Source organism: Anarrhichthys ocellatus, unplaced genomic scaffold, assembly GCF_004355925.1.
Source record: "Anarrhichthys ocellatus isolate YVR2014 unplaced genomic scaffold, GSC_Weel_1.0 scaffold1, whole genome shotgun sequence".
Lineage (NCBI taxonomy): Eukaryota > Metazoa > Chordata > Actinopteri > Perciformes > Anarhichadidae > Anarrhichthys > Anarrhichthys ocellatus.
Window position 1 is genome coordinate 795,921 of NW_022280031.1, and position 21,166 is coordinate 817,086.

Below are 21,166 nucleotides of genomic sequence, written 5' to 3' on the forward strand. Positions count from 1 at the left end.
ACACACACACACACACACACACACACACACACACACACACACACACAGGGACTGACATTACTGTAAGGAATCTCCCCCACATTCAAAGTTCATCTGTTCAGTGAATTCATACTACTCCAGTGATATCATTTGTTTATTACAGAACAAAATGAACATCAATTATAAAACTGTATCAGAACAGAGAAAAAAAGCAGGTTTAAATATGACCAACAATCATATTCCCCTCCTTTTTATGAATTTTCTTGCCTTGTTTGTCTTTGTTCTTATCTTCATCCTGCTGTTTTGTTTACCCTGTCATTTGCCATTTTACCACCTAGCTTGTGCCGGACCCTCCGGACCCTCCGGCTCCGCTACAGACAGCAAGTCTTCGACGTCTTCCACCACCAAAAGGTCCGTTCAGGAGATGACCGAGAAGTCAGAGGTCTTCAAATCCCTGTTCACCACCCACAGCTCTGCCAAGCGCACTAAAGCTCAGACATCCAACTGGGTCACCCACACCCCGTATCACTTCTAGTAACTATCGCAAAGATCACCATTTTTAGATTGCTCCAGAAATCGTGACCCATTAAGGAGCCGTTACTGATGAACCTAGTTCTACATTCCCAGCCCCGACATTACCCTCATGGCCTCTACTAATGTCACCGATGTGCGTACTCCTTCCCAATATGTCTTTCAGTCCCCAGTAGTTCAGTGTTTACGTGTTGTCAACATTTAGTTAATGGCTCCCCAAGCTGTTCAGCCTCTTTGTTTTGTAACCTTCCTCCCCCATGTATTCCTTGCATCTCTGTGTTCCCAGTCACAGGTGCTCTGAGAATTGATGCTATAGGGTGACTTTATTACCTCTGTCACTCTGCTGTCTCCTAGTGGACAGAGTGCAGGTTTTTTTTTTTTTAAGGGATTTCTTCATCAGAGAAAAAGTGGCGTCAGATCAAAGGCTTGATTCCACTATTCAGTTAAAGAGAGATAAAGAGAAGTCAAAGCTCTACAGCAGGTCAGACTTTTATTTATTATGAGCTTGGCCACACTTTCTTTAATATGTAACGCAGAGCACAGGACATTCAAGTAATATGTATTCATCACATTGGGTTTTTGTTTTCTTGAAACGTTGGTTGAATTAAGACCATTTCAAGCATCTTGCTTATTTATTGAAGCTTCTGATACTCGTAGATCAACGAAATAGTGCACGCAGCAGAAAAACCACAAACATACGCAGCTGTTGTGTAACAGTGATCTTCTTTGTTCTTGAGTGTCACACGCTTCAATATTACTGCTTCTTACTGTTTTTCATAAGGAAGATGTTTGACATGAAAAATATCTAAATATGTTATGTTAGCTTCCAGTTTAATAGCAAAATATAGTGAATGATCACATTTTCTACACACTCTTCTTCAGACATTTTTTTTTTTTTTCAAAATGTGTTCTTCCTGTTTTCAATTGGACAGTTGTGTATTTTTTCCTTTATTTGCATGTAACAAGCAAATGCCAAAAATAAATTCATATTCAGTCCTGTTGAGTTTTGTTTGCTCGCTGTGTATTTTTTCAGCCTGTATTACAAGTAAGACGCACAAGTTTGCCCAGAATATAAAGCTTTGTCACACAATATTCTACGTGCAACGAAGAGCATTAATTATCTTTAATGATGGATGCGACAATTCCCTTCTGTGCCCTTCAAGGCAAAATTCACACCCAAAAACAAGTTATAATAAGCTTTTTATTAAGTACTGCCACTTACATGTGTTTACGAGGTGTGAAAATGGCAACCGTTGTGAAGCTCATTGTTCACGTTGTTGATTGGGACCACCAGTTGGCAACATCTCACTCCGTATGAATATTACTAAAACAGACATCTGTTGCTTGGTTGCAGTCACACATACTGTTTGGTCTTGCGCAGTTGTCCTCTAATGACACAGGAGATCAAAACAACAGCTTCTGAACAGATAGCCCAGTGGTGCAGGAAGTAGCCGATTCTCATCTTTCACTTCAGTAAAAGTGGCAAAACTACAAAAAATCTCAAGTAGAAGTAATGCATTACATACATACATTGTTAGTCAGAAATGCCTTTTTCTTCGTGTTACTTCACTTGGGCAGAATGATGTATGTGCAGAAGGCAGCTTTCACATTGAAGAGGGGACGTTTCTCTTTTCTCTGTTTAGTAGGTGCACCTGTATGTGAGCAGGAATGTGTGACATAACCAGTTTAGAATCCAGTCACAGTCCAGACATCTGTAAAATATTTAACACGTAGCAAGTTCTACTGAACTAAAAGACTGGTTGATGTTTAACTCTGCGGTAATGTGATGATGCGGCCACAAGGCGGCAGCAGAGTGTTTATCGCACCCTGTGATTTTACAGACATGAACTGCGGTCGCAGGGTAAAAAAGAACATACAAAGGGGAGTCTGCCTGCTTCTCATTAAATGTAAGTTACACCATAAATATTCCAATCACTGTGGCTAAAAATTTAAATAAACACTGCGTCCTCTTGTCTTCATCCAGCAGCAGTGGATGCCATGTTTTTATAGTTGTGTTGATTTATATTTTCCTGCGCACATTAGATCATTGAATAGGTTGTTTACTGGAAAATAATGCATCAATAATAAGAACCACATAAGCTCATGTAAGTTTTTTTCTTTTTTTAAATTGACCTATTGTCAGTTACCAAAGAAAGTCGTTGTCTTTGCGCAAGAGCAGAGACAGCTGTATTTTCTAACAGCCCTGTCGTTTGTTTTATATATTTAAGTAGCATTTTATTCAAAGCTCATACTCGGCTTTTTGTGGCCCCATAATTTTGGGAGCACCAAGATATATTTTCTGATGTGAATATATGACATTGTTACGATGATACATTTACCAAACCCTGCAGGAGAGAATGTGATCGGCATAAAAAAAAAAAGTTGGACGCATAGATTTGTTCTGAATGTTTGCACTTGCCGGGATGAATGCAGATTTGTAATGAATTGCAGTAACATTTATTTAACATTCATAGTGAATTTGAATTCATTAAGATATCATAAATATTTTGAATTCAAATTAAGTTGGAAATCATAGCCCCATCGTTATTTGCAGTTGGATTTTCTGATTGTGTTTTGCTCAAGAAACTAAAAATCGTACAGCTGGCCTTTTGCAATTAATACATCCATAGATATTGGAAATAGGAATTAAAATATGTGTTTTTTAAGACAATCTGAATATAGGCCTAATGCACGCATGGTCTCTTTCATTATATTTCCTTAATACTTGACACTATATTGTTTGATGATACTTTATTTTATGGCAGGTGTCCTGGCTGCAGATCAGAAAGGTAAGATTATTTTCTCAGAACAAGATATGTAAGCTATACATTCTCAAGCACATATCGAAGACACTTTGATCTGTTCATTAGTTTAAGCTAAAGTATTTGGGAGATCAGATAACAACAGCCATTTTAGGCCTTAACAAGCTTCAGAGGCTTTTGAAAGCAGATTCTTTTGGTCAGCCTGCGGCGACGTGGCTTTGGGGGTGGAATTACCTCATCTTGACATTTCCCCACGTCTTATTTTCACCTTTTCTTACACTTTACCCTCTATGACATTGTTTCTTTTTTGCTCAACAATAGCAGATGATTATTAGATTAACAATAATATCTTGGCTATAGGTCTAATCTGGTAGGTCGTGCTTACTTTATTTAAAAAAAAACAAGACTTAAATACATTTGCGCGCTCCCTTTCTCACATTAATCAATGTTAATACACACGTTGTTTTTCTAATAAAACATCTTAAATGCGTGTTTTCGTCGAGGAACTATAGATGGATTGTTTTGATTTATCCCACTCAGGTGTACTACATGGGTAGGCGCATGCGCACTGCACGACTGTCAGGTGAAGTTGGCAACGTGAACCTCATGGTTTCACTCATTCGCTGCGTCTCAGTGGGATTGCTGTGACTTGAGCCTTGCAGATGTCTGTACTGGAGAGGATAGACTGGAGGGTGAGTTATTTTCTCTTACAGCTGAGTTTAACCCAACCTGCATCACGTTTATCGTCTTTTGTTGCTGAGCCTGTATTTGTTTTACTACTTTCCACCAGAATCACCTGTTTGTAATGGCGCGGCGCCGTATAAGCTTTTGAATAACCCGTGATTAATGTCATAAGGCCTTATTCTCTCAAAAACTAATTTGGTTTGAGGCAACTGCATTAAAAAGCAGTTGCATATATATATGCTAACTACATATTTATATATATATATGCTAACTACATATTTATATATATATATATATATATATATATATATATATATATATGTAGTTAGCCATATTTCTCTTTCATGATTTCAACAAGATAACCACAGCAGATTTTTTTATTTTATTTTATTGAATTATAAAAGTATATACGAGTTCTGCAGGAACATATGTATGTCATAAATTATTCAAATGCAGTTAGTCAGTACCACTGAGTAATGCAAACGTACTTTAATACACTTAATAGGTCGTATAAAATAAAGTAAATAATTTACAGTATATGAATAGAACCTGCATGTCATACTGCCTTATTTGTGAATATATACATCATAAGTCAGCCTTTAAAACATGATGTATTATACCATATTGCCTCTGTGTATATAGCAAACCAATTGAAAAATCGCTTAGCAGAACTTATTGATTTGCGTGACATTTCCAACGTGTCCCGACATGGATCCATTTAATCTTTACACCTGACATCAGCTGAGCCGGCAGTCACTGCAGTCAACTGTTATTAAAATGACAAGCTGAGCATCAGATTTGTTCAAAACATCACCGTCAGGCCAAGCGTGACTAACTCCCTTTAGGTCTGCTCTGCGTCTCCACCGACGTAAAATAACATTTAATCAGCGCGCATTTCACTTCTGCTTCGCATCACAACGAGCCAAGGACCAACACGCAACAACAACAAAAAAGATAATCCTCAGCAGTCCACGTCCTGTTGTTCCCATGCACAGCCGATCATCGCAGTTTAAATGCGCACGGACGCCACATGCTGTTACCCTAAAATACAAAGGTCTGTCCATTAATCACACAAATTATAATCTGACATTTAGAACTTGTCAAATGATACAAAACAAATTAATGGAATGAGTCAAAATACTGCATATATAGCCTATACAGTTGCCCACACTATTTTCTGTTGAGGAGGGAGATATTTTGTAATGATTTTTGAAGGTCTAGCAACTAAAATAAAATGGACTGAAACGTAACAAAATAATGGACAGTTAGGTCGTTATAAATAAATAAATAAATAAAAAAACAGGAAAATAAACATATTTTGTTCTCACTTTTGGGATTTGATGCAGAGCTTCAAAGCAGCCTTGTTTTAGACATTGGAAAGCTCCACCAAAAATGTAAATGAAGTGAAGAAAGAGTTGTTTGTTGAGATCCTTTGAGCTTTAGATTTTTTTTTCAGAGAATGATGCTGCTACACCCCTCGGGCTTATTGCGGTTTGAAACAAGCACTTAGCCACCACTGTGAAACACCGACATCACAATGTCATGGGTTTATTTGAATGACTATTATTCGAATCATGCATTTAAATCAGAGAGTTGCATTAACTTTGCTGCTGATTTGCAACAAAAGTTATAATAATAGCATTTAGTCAAGCTATTATTTTATACTGTACTGTACTGATTACATTATATGCGAATATCACCACTGCGAATAATAATAATAATGATAATAATTCTAAAACAGGGATGACGATCAGTTTAGTAGGCCTTACATGTAAAATACTTCAAATATTGAAGTTATTTGTATATGATTTGCATATTTAAACATCAGTACTAGGTCAATAGGTTTTGTTTACTTAGAAACTCTGAAAACACGGAGCCTATTCTTACACTATAATAGACAGAACATACCGTTTCTCTTCTTCTATTGTTAAATTAAGAACGCCGTCAAAACATCAGAACATCTCGAACCGAGCACTGTGATTGGCCGAGAGGCATCCCTGAGCGTCATAACCTCACCATGAGGTACTCTGTAACCTAGCAACCCAACCCTGCAACACTACTCAATCTGAGTTGTGTTAGTTCTGACACAAAATGTATGTCACTCCGAATTAAAGCTTCTTTTTTTTTTTACTCAGCAAATGTGTTCTTTTTTTAATGATTGGAGGAATATTTTAAGAACTGTAATTCTGAATATCCTCGCTACCGATCATCTCAGCTGGCTATGAGAATGTCTGTAAAGGAATATAATCCTAAACTGAGCCTACAGGTGTCCCCCTACACGTTTAAAAGCCCTGGCTTCAAGTCACTGGTGGGGCACGACGAGATAAAAACAAACACGGTAAAACACACGAGTAGGTGATGAGAGATTGAAAGCCACGACAAGTTTCCTCTGGTAAAGTCAATGAGTTTACATGTCTGACGCTTCACAGACGGACAGAATTCTGATTGGCCCGATGTCCCGCCAATCAGCAATATTTTCATTTTCCTCTTTCACTGACATCACCGCGCGGGGGTGACGCCCCCTCGGAGCGGCTGTGCAGATATAGTAGCCTTCAGTGCTAACGTGTGCACCAATAAGACTGAACAGCGCTTTTTTTGTCCATAAGAGGGAGTCAAGTTTCTTAGTTGCCCCGTTTTCGCCCACTTCCACAGCAGAACTACCGAACAGAGTGACCGGACAGGGGGGGGGGGGGGGAGATATCGCTCGACAACGATTATTTTCTCCCATAGTGGCTGTTGGGAACTCACGTCTGTGGTTGGATAGTCGGTCGGTCGGTCAGTTCGCCCCTTCAGCCTTCACTCACAACTTCGCCTCTTCGCAGCAGCCGAAGAACAAGGTGGTACATGATCACCAGGAAGCTTTTGATTTGTTCATATCTGGATTAACTCGCAGACGACAAGATTTTTTTTTGGTTTCCAGATTTTTTTTTTGTAGCAGAGAGACTTTTTTTCTCTGTCAGAATGTTGTGGAAATTAGCCGACAACGTGAAGTACGAGGATGACTGCGAGGTGAGTTTCGATAGTTCCAAAACGAGGGATACGTGCCTTTTGATTGACATGTAACAAAAGTTTGCCATTCAACGACGAGGGTGACTATTTGTTTTTTTTAATCATATGCTAATGTGAATGATAAGATAAACGAAGATGAAAGGGAAATCCTCGATCAATTCTGAATAAAAGCTGAGACGCCAGCTGTGAAAGAAAAACATTTTTCTGAATAAATGAACAATACTTATTTCGATAACAGCAACAACAGTGATACAACTGATAATGATAATTATAATAATAATAAAAAGAAAACATATTTTCCAAAAGTACCAATAATTTGGGTCTTTACTAACACGGGAGAACATTGTTATATTTCAATCCAATAATTCAATAACCAATTCAATTCAAATAATACAGTAGCCTTCTACACGCTAATAATGATGATAATAATACTAATCATAATAATACAATATTCGTTCATTTTAAATGCAAAATCTACATATATTCACGCTCGTCTCAAAACCATTAGGCTATCTTTAGTAAACATCATGCCGTCATAGTCAACACACACTTGATTCCCTTGAGGGATGAATGTCACCACTACCTGCAATTTTGTTGTCAGCTATATCAGTTGACCTGTATCTTCCGTCCCTCAGGAAAGGCACGACGGCAACAGCAATGGGAACCCCCGGCTGCCCCACCTGCCAGCGGTCAGTCAGCACCTCTACAGCCCGTCTTCCTCCCTCTCACACTCGGCCAGTTCGGACTTCCAGCCCCCGTACTTCCCGCCTCCCTACCAGCCCATCTCCTACCCGCAGTCCAGTGACCCCTACTCCCACCTCGGGGACCCTTTCAACATCAACTCCTTACACCAGTCGCAGTCGTCGAACCAGCAGCAATGGCCCGGTCGGCAGGGCCAGGAGGGGCTCGGTGCCCACGGGAGGAGCGGACTGGCGAGTCAAATCCTGGGCCTGGAGGGCTCGTCCGGGGTGAGGAGGGAAGGCTTCCGCCGGCCTGAGCTGCTGTCCCCACACGTGCACAGCATAGAGTCGTCGGTTATTGGGGACAGCATGGGGATGCACGACATGGGGCACGGACTGGAGGATGTTCAAGTGAGTGGATATAATTGACGAGTACTTGAAATTGCACCGAGGCGATAAGGTGTGGAGGTCCCTGAGGTGTGTGCCCATGTGTGCACACTGCATGTGCTGAGTTGTACTTGCTGAAACAGATAGCCAAATACCATAATACATTTTGGGATACCATCCAAGCGTACAATAAAACGAAAGTACTTAGGTTATTGTATATAAAACAGGGACATGATCACATAAGAGGTCAGAAAAACAATCAAAGATCACCACTACCATACCATAATTAATTAATTACCTTAATATAGCTGCCATTCTCGTTATAGCTACATTATTTTCTTTGAAAGAGAGTAATTTAGATAGACATTGAATATTTTTGACAGAAATTAAATTCAACTTGCTATGTGTCTATAATTGGTGTTTAAAAAAAACAAAACAATACAAACAATTGCTTAATGCTGCTTCTATTCTTTTTATTTTTTATCAGCATGTAGATGACCACAGTGTTATTATGGCAGACCAGACAGTCATCAAAAAAGGTGAGTTTATTGCATGTTTTTGACTAATCTAATCTTTAGTCCAAAAACACAATTACCCCCAGTTCTCTCTTAATTTGAAACGAAAAAAAAGAACAAACACCTTTTAAGGAAATGCTGCCTGGGGTACATTTGTCTTTGTTCAACCAAATAAATATGCAGTAATTACTGGCAAGGGCTGGGAATTTACTGTAAGGATCGTATTTTTTTTTTTTTTTTCCTCTCTCTACATACTTGGAATTGTCATAACAATTGCTATATAGTGGCATGTCAGGGCATTCAGTACAGCAAAAGAGGAGTGTTGTATTTGTACTTGCACTGCATACACTGATAATCCTCACAGCCATGAGATGCACTTATCTAAGCTGGCTGTGATCCTTAGCCTATTCTGTTGGTGAAGGTGCTTGAATGGATGCCCAGTGGGAAAGAACTGATCCCTTTCAAAAAACGACAGACTCTAGCTGACAAGACATGAAAATTGAGCAATCTCACAACCCTCGGTGTTGACTGTGAGAGAAGAGGAAAGCTTTGGATCACCTTTAGGCTGACTAAGCTTGCAATTGCAGCTCTTTTCAGTTCACGTTAACAGGAAATTATGAGTTGATCTTGAAGCAGTGTTTGGCTCTGCAGAACCAGCTTTTTGGCGGGGTGTGGCATTAGGCTTGCATGTGAAGGACAGTTTAGTTATTTGTCAGGACATGAACTCTTTTGAGGAAGAACTTATTCCCGCTGTTTTGTCACCAGGGCTTCATTAAACAGACTTTGAGTCAGAGATCAGCTTGAGCAACATTGTTCTGCTGCTTAGCTTTCTTTCTACATTTATTCAAACCATACACAGGCAGATAGATAGATGGATTCGGCAAAAATGTACAACATCATTATATAAAATGTAAGCATATAAATACAGGTTTTACCTTTCATTTCAAAATGTGAACCTCATGCTTTAGTTTCTCATTATCATGCCTGACAAAGATCACAGCGGTGGGGTTAATACGATGGCATTTATGTGATATTGTACAGTGAATATTGTGTTGTTGTTTTTTTAATCATTATAGCAAATATTGTTGCAATCATACGACGCATAGTTACAAGCAGAAAGCCATTAGCACAGCGCAATAAACCAAGTATTCTCCATTTGCTATACAGAAATATGTGATGGCTCGTTATTATGTTCCCATGCTCAAGGGCACGCTATGGGCAATGTAGGTTTTCCACTTGTAAACGATGGCATGTCACTCCCAGCCATGTGCCCCGGCGGAGCCGTAAAGCACTGATGTGACTCTGTGATTTTTGTCTCAGTATTAGGACTACGAGGTGGCAGGAACCTTGATCGCTTACAGAGGACTTATTATCAGGGGGGAATTCTGGCGGGTGAGATAGCTATGTTCTGTAGTTGTGCTGTACTGTTTTGTTTGTCCGATGACTGTCACTGCTTTTGTGGGGGGGGGGGGGGGGGGTAAAAACCTCCTCAAACTTTTAGAACCAGCAAGAAAAAACACACACACATTGTCTACCTAGAGCCTTTGAGACCAATAAATAAACAGGACTGAGGTATATCTGTGGCTTAGATGAGGGGCTGTATGTGTGCATCTGTTTGTGGATGGTGTTTGGCATGAGGGCATTTCAGATGTTTAACCATCAGGCAAACAATGTTTGGAAAACCACACAATATTTCCAAAGTCTTTCCTACAGCAGACGCTGGTTTTGTCAGTCGTGCAGAGCTCCATACACACTCTTCCTTGTGATTACATACAAGAAAACACAGATTCCCTGTTGCACAGAAAGGATTAGATGAGTTCATGTACATACACAGGAAAAGTGCATATATAAACAAATTCTTTTGCACAACCAGGATCTTTTTGCCTTTCCTTTGTTGTTCTCCACTTCTTCAGTTTACCCATATTTTGTTCCCCCCCCCCCCCCCACCCTCCAGGGCCTGTCACTCTACCCAAAGGCAACGTGCTGGGTCTTCCTTTCCAGAAAGAGTCCCTGCTGGGCATGATATCAAACCCCACAGAGGTATTCTGCTCCGTACCGGGCCGCCTTTCCTTGCTGAGCTCCACTTCCAAGTACAAGGTTACCGTGGCCGAGGTCCAGAGACGTCTGTCACCCCCTGAGTGCCTCAACGCATCGCTCCTGGGAGGTGTTTTACGCAGGTCAGAGCTCAGACTCATTCAACATGACAGCAAGTTGGATTTGATAATATTTCCCTGTTGCTGTTTTGTTAAAGTCTTCAATATAACGCATGAATACAGTAGCACCGCTTCACAAAAAACAAGAAAACCTAATTCCAACATAATTCATATGCTCCTTATTTTTATCAATATCTCTATTACCTGCATGCTTGGTAAGGTTGTCCGATTGCCTCGGATAGGAATAATCGTCAAACTGAGGAGTAACAGCCCTCGAGATCTGTAGACTAAAGCTCAGCAGCCCATGTGAAAGGCTTTTCTAAAAGCACAGCTTGGCTCAGTTGCTCTGGCTCATCACTTTCTTTTTTTTTTTGCGGACGGTTCGTGACATTCTTTGTGTGGTCTGCAATTTTGGTTTTCTGCGTCCTCTGGGGATAGGTTACATCAACACAGTTAGTACCAATCTTAAGACTGTGGGTGTGTGCGTTTGGGTGTTTGTCAGGGGTTGCAGCATGGGTAGGTTTATCTGTGGCACCGCAGTTGACCTTATGGCACATATGCTAGTGTGGCAGTCTGTTGAGGGACTGTGATGTTACTGCATGTAACACCCCTGACCGGAGCATTTTGTGCTTGGAGTGCACGTTTGCCACTTCCCATGTGCCTGTGTTAATGCTGACATGCACACACACACGCGCGCAATCAGACATTTTTAAGTAGGTCATATAGCACTAGGAGGGGGATCGTTAGCAGGAGGGGTGGGGGCGCTCGTACACACATGCCTCCCTAAAGATGCTCCCTCTCTCACCCGCCACGGAGAGGGGGAGCTTGCCCTCCAGCCATGCGTAAAACCGAATCGGCCATTGCAAGTGGAGAGTATAAGTGTTTCTGCGTGTGCGAGTGATTTTCTCTGCTACGCTTTTTGAGTGGGTCAGGAGAGCCTGTTTGTGTGATTTATTTGTTATCGCGAGTGCACAATGAGAACTTCTGCAGGAGTGAGTGCAAGACCTCCTCTGACGGGTTGCGTCTGCAGTACGTTCTGCTATCTCTAGATCTTAGCTGACAGCACAATAATCACACAAATCTATTCCTCCTAATTTAATGCCCTGAACCAGATGCCAATCAACAAAATATTATGTGTGAAGAGAATTCAAATGCCATATTCATTTCATAATCACAGGTTTCTGTAGACAATAACATTTATATTAAATATATAACATGCATTTTTGTGTTCTTCTTCTGCAGAGCCAAGTCAAAAAATGGAGGTCGCTCTCTGAGAGAAAAGTTGGATAAGATCGGGCTCAACCTGCCTGCAGGAAGAAGGAAGGCAGCCAATGTCACACTACTTACCTCACTAGTGGAAGGTATGACATGTCACTCAGTAGTGCATTGCACCATCTCACACGTAATTGCTGTTTGCAGCGGCTGGAATGTCGCCTTCTACGAGTGAGAACGTCGATCTCATTCACGCAGTATGTGTGTTTTTTAAAGCACCGCACGGTATCTCAAGCCATTCTCCCAACATTTTCCATTGACATAAAGGCAATACAAGCAATGCAACATTTTATTTCTCGAGCAACTTTGTTTCATTAGCACAGCTGCACGTCAGCTGTCCCTTTCTTCCCATGGCGATTCTGTCCGTTTAGTCCAAAATCAGAGTTGTTTTGAAGGCAAGCTGGTTGTCCTTGATATTCTCAACTTAGTGTCTGCAGAACACTAATGGTGCAGCAGAACAGCTCAGCACCAACTCTACCACTGTTATGATTTTAGTATTTAACAGTACACGGCACTGTACATTGATGCATTGTCTCACCACAGAACTTCAGTTATTCAACATCAGGGAGTTATGTGGTTGTAAAGATGAACGCGACACCTTCACCTTTCCTTGTCAATGCGGTGAATACTAAAACCTCAGTCATAGCCAGACAGTGACGCTTCACCATGAAAACGTTATCACTTTAATCACATCTACCTGCCGCGGGGCTGAGGTAGAATATTTTTTTTCCTCTCTCGCTCCCTAACACGCCTAATTCTTATAAATGGGATGGTGATTCTGTGCAGGAGAATGACTGGAGGCTCGTGTTATTTAGAGACCTTCAAAGCTGAATTAAGCCTTGTTATCTTGTGTTCGACTCGCCAGGAGGGCCTGCTGACCTTAAAGATTGTGCTTCTGAATAGCTGCCCGCATCCTCAAGTAATGTGCGTGTCTATCAATAAGCGGAGCTGTAGGCGCCGTGGGCACTCTCTGCTAGCATTTATCCACATAAGCCCATTATGACCATGCAAGTCAAACCACCCTCAAGACGGAAATATATTCATCTCACTAGCTCTTCTTCCCCCGAGCTAGAGCACTGAGCACAGCTGATTATTCTGTAGTTCAACTGCTTCACTTCATGTTCCTTGATGCTCGTGTGTATCGGGTCCAAAACGGTGCTACTCCTGTAATGCTCTAAATTGATAAATTGCTGAAGCCGGGCCAGCTTACCACTTGATCTTTGCCCAGTGCGCCAGAGCACATGCAGTGTAAATATTAATAATCTTCATTCTTTCATAAACAGAAAGTCTTGGCTTGAGACCAAGAGCCAAGTGTCAACTTCGGTCGTATCTTTGGTTTAGAGACGATTTTTTCCTTTTCTCTTACAAGGTTTGTTTTTCTTCTCTTAGGTGAAGCTGTTCATTTAGCAAGAGACTTTGGATACGTGTGTGAGACAGAGTTCCCTGCAAAGGCAATTGCTGAATACCTGGGCAGGCCGCACGTGGAGCGCAACGAGGTTAACTCTCGCAAGAACATGCTCCTAGCTGCCAAGTGAGTGTCTTGTCTGTACGGTTGCCTTTCATTCGCAAGGAAATACACCTCAAGCAAAGTAGGATATACCTTAACTAGAACCTTTTTGGTGCTATAACATTCATTGAGTACTGGAGAATTTTGCAGACTTAATTTCCTGCAGTCTCATGTTGAAGCAGAACATGTGTTAGCGTGAGTATTTTCCCTCTTCCTAAATTATTCTTGTTTTCCACCAACAGGCAAATCTGCAAGGAGTTCACTGACCTGCTTACTCAGGACCGTTCACCTCTGGGCAACTCTCGGCCGGCCCCCATCATGGAGCCTGGAATCCAAGGCTGCCTGACCCACTTCAGCCTCATCACTCATGGCTTTGGCTCTCCGGCCATCTGCGCCGCCATGACCTCGCTTCAGAACTACCTGAACGAGGCACTCAAACAAGTGGACAAGATGTACCTGAGCTCTGGTAGCGACACCCAGGGATCCTCAGACAGTGGAAGCAAATCTGCAGACAAAATGGACAAGCACAGGAAATGAGAGCTCAGAGGAGAATCCTTATGAACCCCAGAATCCCTTAATCTTGCCGCCCTGTCTGCCCTTTTTGGATTTAAAAGAAAACTAAAAAAAAATCAATATTGATTGATAAGTATTGTCATTTTGAGAGATGTGTGTGTGTGTGTGTGTGTGTGTGTGTGTGCACTGTGGCTGCAAATCAGCACCGACGATGAACGCCTGTGTGATCCGGTCCAAATGGGAGCCCACCTTGTGAGGGCATTAAACACACCATATCATACTAACCACCATGCAGTTTCATTTAGTTGTCAATATCCTGATGCTACGACTATCGGACCTGCTCCCTGTTGACAAGAGGAGGAAAAGAACAAAGTGTATACTGTTTTTTTTTTTTGTTTTTTTTTCCTTCCATCTAAAGGACATCATTTCAAGATGAGTTGCTGTGGCTGTGAATTCCTCTCAGCCCACCCTCTCCCCTTCGTCTGGAGGCAAATCCTCTGATTTCCTGTGTCTCAATGGACTTGCAAAGGACAATTTTTATATGAGAAAGATGGAGAAGAAAATCCACTTCATTTTCTTTCTTTCTTTCTTTTTATTTGTGCTTGATTTGTACGACCACTTCAAAATGGATCCAGTGTTATTGTGCTTTATTCATGAAAGATCATTTGAATCTTATGTAGGCCGAAATGAGAAAAGATGATTTTTTGGTTTTCTGGTCTGTTTTTGGTCAGAAACCAGAGACTTTACAGCCTCTTCAGTGTTCATGTGGATTACAGGCAGCAATGCATCCATTGTTACTCTATCTTTTAAACCTGGCAGCGCTCTTTTTGTGACCACGTTAGGTATTCATCATTCTTAGTATTTAAAAACCCCAAGTTACCACCCACCTACCAACCACTTCAGTCTTGCCAGAGTGCATGTTTGTTGTGAGAATGTGTGTGTAAATGTATATATTTCTTTCTTTGAAAATTTTAATTAGACATTAAATTCCAAACATAGAATTTTATCCAGTGTCTCGTCCTGGATGTAAATATTTTCTAATTTATGTTGTAATTTAATGGGCTTGTGTAAATAATGGTATCATTCTGGTGTATGGTTTCACTTTTTATGATAATGTCTTTAACTTTTATAAATGGGTTAGTTTTTTATCGAGTAGAGTTTAGGAAGTGGGCATGATATACCTTTTTGAAAATATGTAAAAACAAAAAAAAAAACCTGTTTTAAAGTTTCAGGAAAAAAATAAAAATAAAATGAAAGACTCGAGCCTGATTCAGTGAGTCGGTGATGTTGCCTGGGCCCCATCAAAAACACACATTTTTGTGAACTATTGTTCTGTTGCCCCCTTTTCAGCAGCGTTTCACAGATGATTGTTAAGTCATGGGTTGGAATATTTTCCTATTAATAAACGGCAAAGAAAAACCCCAAACTAATGGGAACAGTAGCTATCATTATCTGCTCTCACTTAGCTTCTCTGCCCTCGCTGTGTGGCTCAGCGAGGGCAGAGACCTCAAAAATACATCATGTGATGAACAAAGATGCACAGCTGAGAGCAGACAAATGGCTTTCTACGTTTGAACATAGAAAACTTTGAACATATACTGATTGCTCCAAGAGCCTGCTCAATCTTTCTCTTTCCTATTTCTTACCTTTTGAGCAGGTGGGCCCCAACGTAAAGTGTCGATCTGCATCTAGTTTCAAGGATGTATTTCTTCTATTGGAAGTCAGTGCTGCAAGTTTCACGCCGCAGACAATTCCTTTAATGTCTGTTGGAACAAGTTGTTATGTTTTAAAATTGCAGAGGAGATTTGCATATGGCTGAAGGTTGCTTAATCATCACTTGCCAAGCCAGTTCCTGCTGATTCATGTGGCCCGTGTGTTTAGGTGTTTCAGGAGCTTGTGTCTTAGCCATAGTAACACCAAACCAGTGTTGAATGAAACACATTTGGGCATTAGCATTGGACACATAGATTTGGATTCATGAGTAGTATCAATTTTTAATCCACAACAATATATATGATATAGTGCCCCAACATTTCTCCTATGTGCTGCATTAGACTATAGCCATATATCCAGCACTGGAGGTCAATAGGTGAAACCAGTGTTTCACAAAGGCCAGACTGCATGATAAAGAGGATCAGCAGCAGCAGTGTGCCATACCTATCGGTTAAACAAGTATCAGCCTCTCCCCTCAGAACCTGTTAAACCAGATCTGTCAACCTGGTGGCTCATGGCCACTCAGCGGTTGACTTTAACTGCCTTCAGTTACTCGTAGCTTATACGCTTGGCCCTGAGAGAGTGTATATAACAGAAGGAGGAGGTAGAAAAGGAGAGGGAGGTTGGGGTGGAGGGAGCAAGAGGCGGTGGATGTTGAGTGTCTTTGATGACCGGTTGAACACGGTTGAGACATCAACCTTCCTCCGTCTGAGGCTTTGATTGGAAGTTATTTGCTCTGTCCCTTCTCTCACGACTGTCTTTCATGTTGTCACTCTGTCAGTCACATGGCAGGGCTTTGTTTTGGCAGCCGTGAGCTATTAACACACATGCACCTCTCACTCACTTTCTTTACCTTTATCGTCAGCTGAGGCCCCCCCCTCTGGCCAACTGTGCTGAGTTAGAGCTTGTCAGATGAGTATCTCAAAGGAATACTTCACCCACAAAATGACCATTTGTATCAAAAGCTCACCGTGTGTAACCTTGAATTCTTGAAGAAAACTTGTGTTTTTCTCACATGCCTCCACGGCCAGCAAAAAAAGCTGTGAAGGGAGTAAATCCTCGCTGAATTCAACTAAATGGAGGCCAGGTTTAACAACAGCAAAAATGGATTTCACATATCCATTTACAAACTCTCTCTCAACTAGTGCAGTGTAATCCAAGTCTCATTTATCCAGTAGTATGCTCATAACATTTTGGCGAAAGATTTGCTGTTTTTAAACCTGCCCTCCATTGACTTAATTTACTCAAGGATTTAGGATTCAAGGTAACGTGCAGTGACTAACTGATATACAAATGGTCATTTCAAGGATGAGGCATTCCTTTAAGTATCCAATCTAAAGTTGACTGTCATTTTATGAGCATTTACAAATGAAGTATCAGTCAAGGTAAACCATGTATACAGGTTATTATAAAACATTTATGAGTTGGAAAAAACATGTAACATTTAAACATTCACATCCTACCAGACAGTTGTTTTTAATCAGACCACAAAGCACCTGTTTCATATGTCTCATGCCCTATCACATGTTTTCCAAAACACAAGGTAACTGGTCAAACATTGTCCTTCTAACTGTGAGACAGTATGAGTAACACAGCTCTGACACACCTAATAGAGCTGGGAAAAGGAGGCGAGCATAGACTTGTTTAGCTTACCCTTTACCTTCGCCTCTTCGTCTTTAATGAAAAAAACAGAAACTGGTATACTTCTATTATTTTCAGAGATTATATCTGACGTGCTAATTTACTCTTTTGATCTCATTAGGACACCCAGGGCTACTTGTCAGCTCCAGATTCACTGAACTGTAGTTGTATTTCATGCCAGCTCTGACTGAATGACCTTTCTATTTAGGTCACCTCAAGTCACATGGCAAAGCTGTCAGGAAAGAGGAAAATGGTGGCAAAAAGTAAAAACTTCATTTCATATTCATTTTTTTTGTACCTCTCATTTCAATGTGACTGCATTTTTGAAATGATTCTTATTATATTATTAGCTAGGGTTACTGCCTTGCGGTTGTTTGCCTCCACCAACCAGTCGTGTTGCTGTTTACATCCATGTCTCTCCCAAATGTCATCATTTTATCTTATTGGAAATTTGTCATGATTAGTATATGAATTCTTTAATTATGATCAAAAGGTATCAGTGACCTCTGAACACCAAAATCAAATCAATTCAACCTTGAGTCCAAATGGATGTTTGTGCCAAATTTGAAGAAATGCACTCAAGGTGTTGCTGAGATATTGTGTTTACGAGAATGATCTTGACCTTTGACATGCAAAATCTAATCAGTTCATCCTTGAGTTCAAGTGCCAAATTTGAAGTAATGTCTTCAAGGAGTTACTGACATATCGCGTTTACAAGAATGGACCAGATGGACAAATGAACATACGGACGGACAGACGGACGGACAACTCAAAAACATAATGCCTCCGGCCACAGCTGTCAGTGGCGCGGAGGCATAAAAACCTGAAAAACCAAGAGGAAGAGACACAGAGATAGAAAAAACAAAAAATCTATTTCTCATTAAAATCTGAAAATGTATTGACTTCAATAATTCCCTGACTGTAACAAATGTCATTGAAGTTTATCCAACATGTTCCCCGATACTGAGCACTTTACTCTCACCCCTTCCATTTAGTTCAACCACTTCCCTTCAACGACTGCCTTTAAAATCTGTTGTACATTAAGACTCATTTGCAGTCAGACTAATCGCTTGGTTGCAGTTCCCAACCACTGAAACCACTTTATGAGTTAAACCATAGTCTTAACATCCCACGTCACAAGCGACAAGTCATACAGACGACAGTTGATTCTCATGTGTAAAATCAGGAGTTGAGGTCATTCCGAGCTCAGTACGCACAGGAAGCAGATGATCATTAGAATTCAAAATATGTGTCTCACATTTGGAGAAAAAAGCAATAAAATCGCCCAACCCTGACTCCTATAAAATAACGTTCTCATACAACTTAAATACACTCTTCGAGAGAAACTTTTTCTCCCGGACTATGGTCGCAGTTTGAAACAGTTTGATGAAGGTTGTTAAATCTAAGAAAAAAACCGCTACAAAAACATGTCATTAGGTTAAGCCAACAAGAGTACTTGGTTATGTTTATGTAAGTACCCTGACCTCCTCTTAAGCAGATTTACGTGAACTTATTTGAAAGTTATTAGTGATACATAAAAAAATAAAAAAATGCAATCCACCACAGCATATGGGAACGTCTTTTCTTGGAGATAGGGCTGAATCTCAAGCTAATATAATTTGCCATTTTAATGGCTCTCTATAATTAGATCAAGCGATGGAGAGAATAAATGAAATGTGTTAAATATGAGGAGATGGTTGCAACTTTATTGGTACAATCCAATAAATGTTTCAGCATTTTCAAAAGAAAAGGAGGAAAAAGTACTTGAATTTCATATTCAAGAAGTACTTTTACTAAACTTAAATAATACTCATGCTTATGTGATGATAATGACATTAACTCCTCTGAAATGCAGCGCCACAGGGAAAATGGCTCTTTTGTGACCAACCTGAAGTGCAGTATTTAGCCTTAATCTTCGCCATTCATGCAGGCCACCCATACAAACTCATCAAAATATTCTTGTTCATCACCACCTTAATTTGTTGTTGCCTGCTCCTCTCTCACAGGTGAAAAAAGTGGACGGGGACACCGTGTGTATTTTGACGATCTATTTAGCAAGCAAGTAAACATAATTCATATTACCTTTTCACATGCCCATTCCCTACATGTCCTACAGCAATCACTGTCATCAGGCTGAGTCAGGCCACCCGCGTCTAGTGAGGCAGCAGGTGGAGACATCAATTACTTGATTTATTCCTAAATTGATCATTAAGACGTTGAATAAAATAAGTTTTCCTTAACCAGGTTCATGTGCTTGTTGATGCAGTGTGTATTCACCTCGGTGTTTGCTTGTTTTCTATCTGTGATTTTCCCCTTTTTCTTACATTCTTCATTGTGGTCAATCTGGGCTGAAGGGTGGGGGAGCATGACAATCATTATAGAGGGAAGAGTGTATCAATAATTGTTCACCTTTAAATATTTTTGAAATTCATTCGTTTGCTATATTCCTGTTAGGAATATTTTGGTTTACATAATCACATGCATGCAGTGGTGCAGTCCAATTAGGGTTATATAAAGGGGTAAATAAAGCCACTTAGGCATTGACTGTGGGAGAGTTGCTGTTGGCAACCTGCTGAGGCAGCTTTTCATCATTTTCCATCGACTCTTGGTTCTCCTCTGTTTCATTGTGATTCATTTCTTCATTTCAACATCTTTTTTTTCCTTCTTCTTAAAATGGGCGATAACAGAGACAGAGAAGACAAGACCTATAAAAAGATGCAGAAATTGGTGTACAATTCACTGAAGAAACAAAAAGCCAAAGAAAACAAACCAGTTTCAAGAGGCTTTTCGAAGATATGCATACATTCTGCTTCTCTGAGACGTCATCTCTAGACCAACAGCTGGTGTTAACTACTCAAGAAGGAATGCAATGCACGAGAATTAGCTACTCAGTTTAAATTTGGCGGAAAGAGGAAACTGCAATTAAGGGACAAATGCTCAAATATTCATTTCCTACAAGTCTTTGCTTTTGCTGTCTTTGATTTATATTTGTTTACGTGTTGTTTTGAGAAAGGTTTGAGTCGTGTCTACTCCAAATGTGACTCGCTCCTCCTGTGTGGCATGAAGCACACCTGGAGTTAAAGTGAGCGAACTGTGCTGGTATTTGCCCACTGTGCTGTACTTTACAGCAGTCAGAGAACATGGTGAGTCAGATTAGCCTTACACAGGCTCACTGTGAAGAGGTTGTTGTAACATCCTGACAACTATTTTATTATCTCTTTCCATTTCGGTGATGATCAGCACCTATTTTTATTTTTTTATGAGAAAACCTTTTTAGAGATGTGGGAAAAGAGGTTCAACCAAAAGGAGTAAATGATAAACCCTCCCGATTGCTCAATAACAGGTGAACAGTCAGTGAAGTTAACATCATGCTCTTTTCTCCTTAACCAAATTAAGTGGTTTTGTTGCCTAAACCTTATTTTGAAAAGACATTATGCATGTAAAGAGCGTTAATTGACATGCCTTCCCTACTATAAGTCCAAAACTGAGGAGAACGAAAAGCATAGTTTGAAGCCTATAGGAGCACTGACCAAGCTGAGGTATTTGATGCATTGGGTTGCTATGATGTTAACAATTTTAATTAATGAAGTTAAATATGACATTGCATTAATATGATTAGAGGAATCATTTACTGACATTAAAAGATTGACACTCATCAGAGCTGAGAGTTTTGTATTTCTGTTTGTGTGTGTGTGTGTGTGTGTGTGTGTGTGTGTGTGTGTGTGTGTGTGTGTGTGTGTGTGTGTGTGTGTGTGTGTGTGTGTGTGTGTGTGTGTGTGTGTGTGTGTGTGTGTGTGTGTGTGTGTGTGTGTGTGTGTGT

The 21,166-nt window shown here is 40.4% G+C and overlaps 2 protein-coding genes across 5 annotated transcripts in view; both read left to right on the top strand.

The window, feature by feature from the left end:
• Nucleotides 1–1,412, top strand: part of rtf2 (replication termination factor 2) — an 18,875-nt gene extending 17,463 nt beyond the window's left edge. Inside the window, exon 9 of the mRNA XM_031843375.1 lies at nt 318–1,412. Coding sequence (XP_031699235.1) covers nt 318–514 — 197 coding nt within the window. The 3' untranslated portion in view covers nt 515–1,412. The remainder of the gene's footprint in view (nt 1–317) is intronic.
• Nucleotides 1,413–3,234: 1,822 nt separating this feature from the next.
• tfap2c (transcription factor AP-2 gamma (activating enhancer binding protein 2 gamma)) lies at nt 3,235–14,321 on the top strand. 4 transcript variants are annotated; one of them, XM_031843322.1, is made up of 9 exons: nt 3,235–3,299; nt 3,813–3,964; nt 7,601–8,056; nt 8,520–8,571; nt 9,868–9,939; nt 10,502–10,724; nt 11,943–12,061; nt 13,362–13,503; nt 13,722–14,321. In XM_031843322.1, the coding sequence occupies exons 2-9, from the start codon at nt 3,935–3,937 to the stop codon at nt 14,014–14,016; spliced, it is 1,389 nt and encodes a 462-aa protein (XP_031699182.1). In that variant the 5' UTR covers nt 3,235–3,299; nt 3,813–3,934; the 3' UTR covers nt 14,017–14,321. The 4 variants fall into 4 exon arrangements, with proteins under 4 accessions (XP_031699182.1, XP_031699201.1, XP_031699172.1 ...); XM_031843312.1 differs by lacking the exons at nt 3,235–3,299; nt 3,813–3,964 and adding an exon at nt 6,495–6,965; XM_031843341.1 differs by lacking the exons at nt 3,235–3,299; nt 9,868–9,939 and having other exon boundaries at nt 3,807–3,964.
• Nucleotides 14,322–21,166: the final 6,845 nt, after the last annotated feature.

Coding starts and splice junctions, on each gene's coding strand:
- tfap2c (XM_031843312.1), top strand. CDS start 6,918: ATGTTGTGGAAATTAGCCGACAACGTGAAGTACGAGGATGACTGCGAG. Junction 10,725..11,942: donor CTGGGAGGTGTTTTACGCAG/GTCAGAGCTCAG, acceptor CTTCTTCTGCAG/AGCCAAGTCAAAAAATGGAG. Junction 12,062..13,361: donor ACTTACCTCACTAGTGGAAG/GTATGACATGTC, acceptor TTCTTCTCTTAG/GTGAAGCTGTTCATTTAGCA.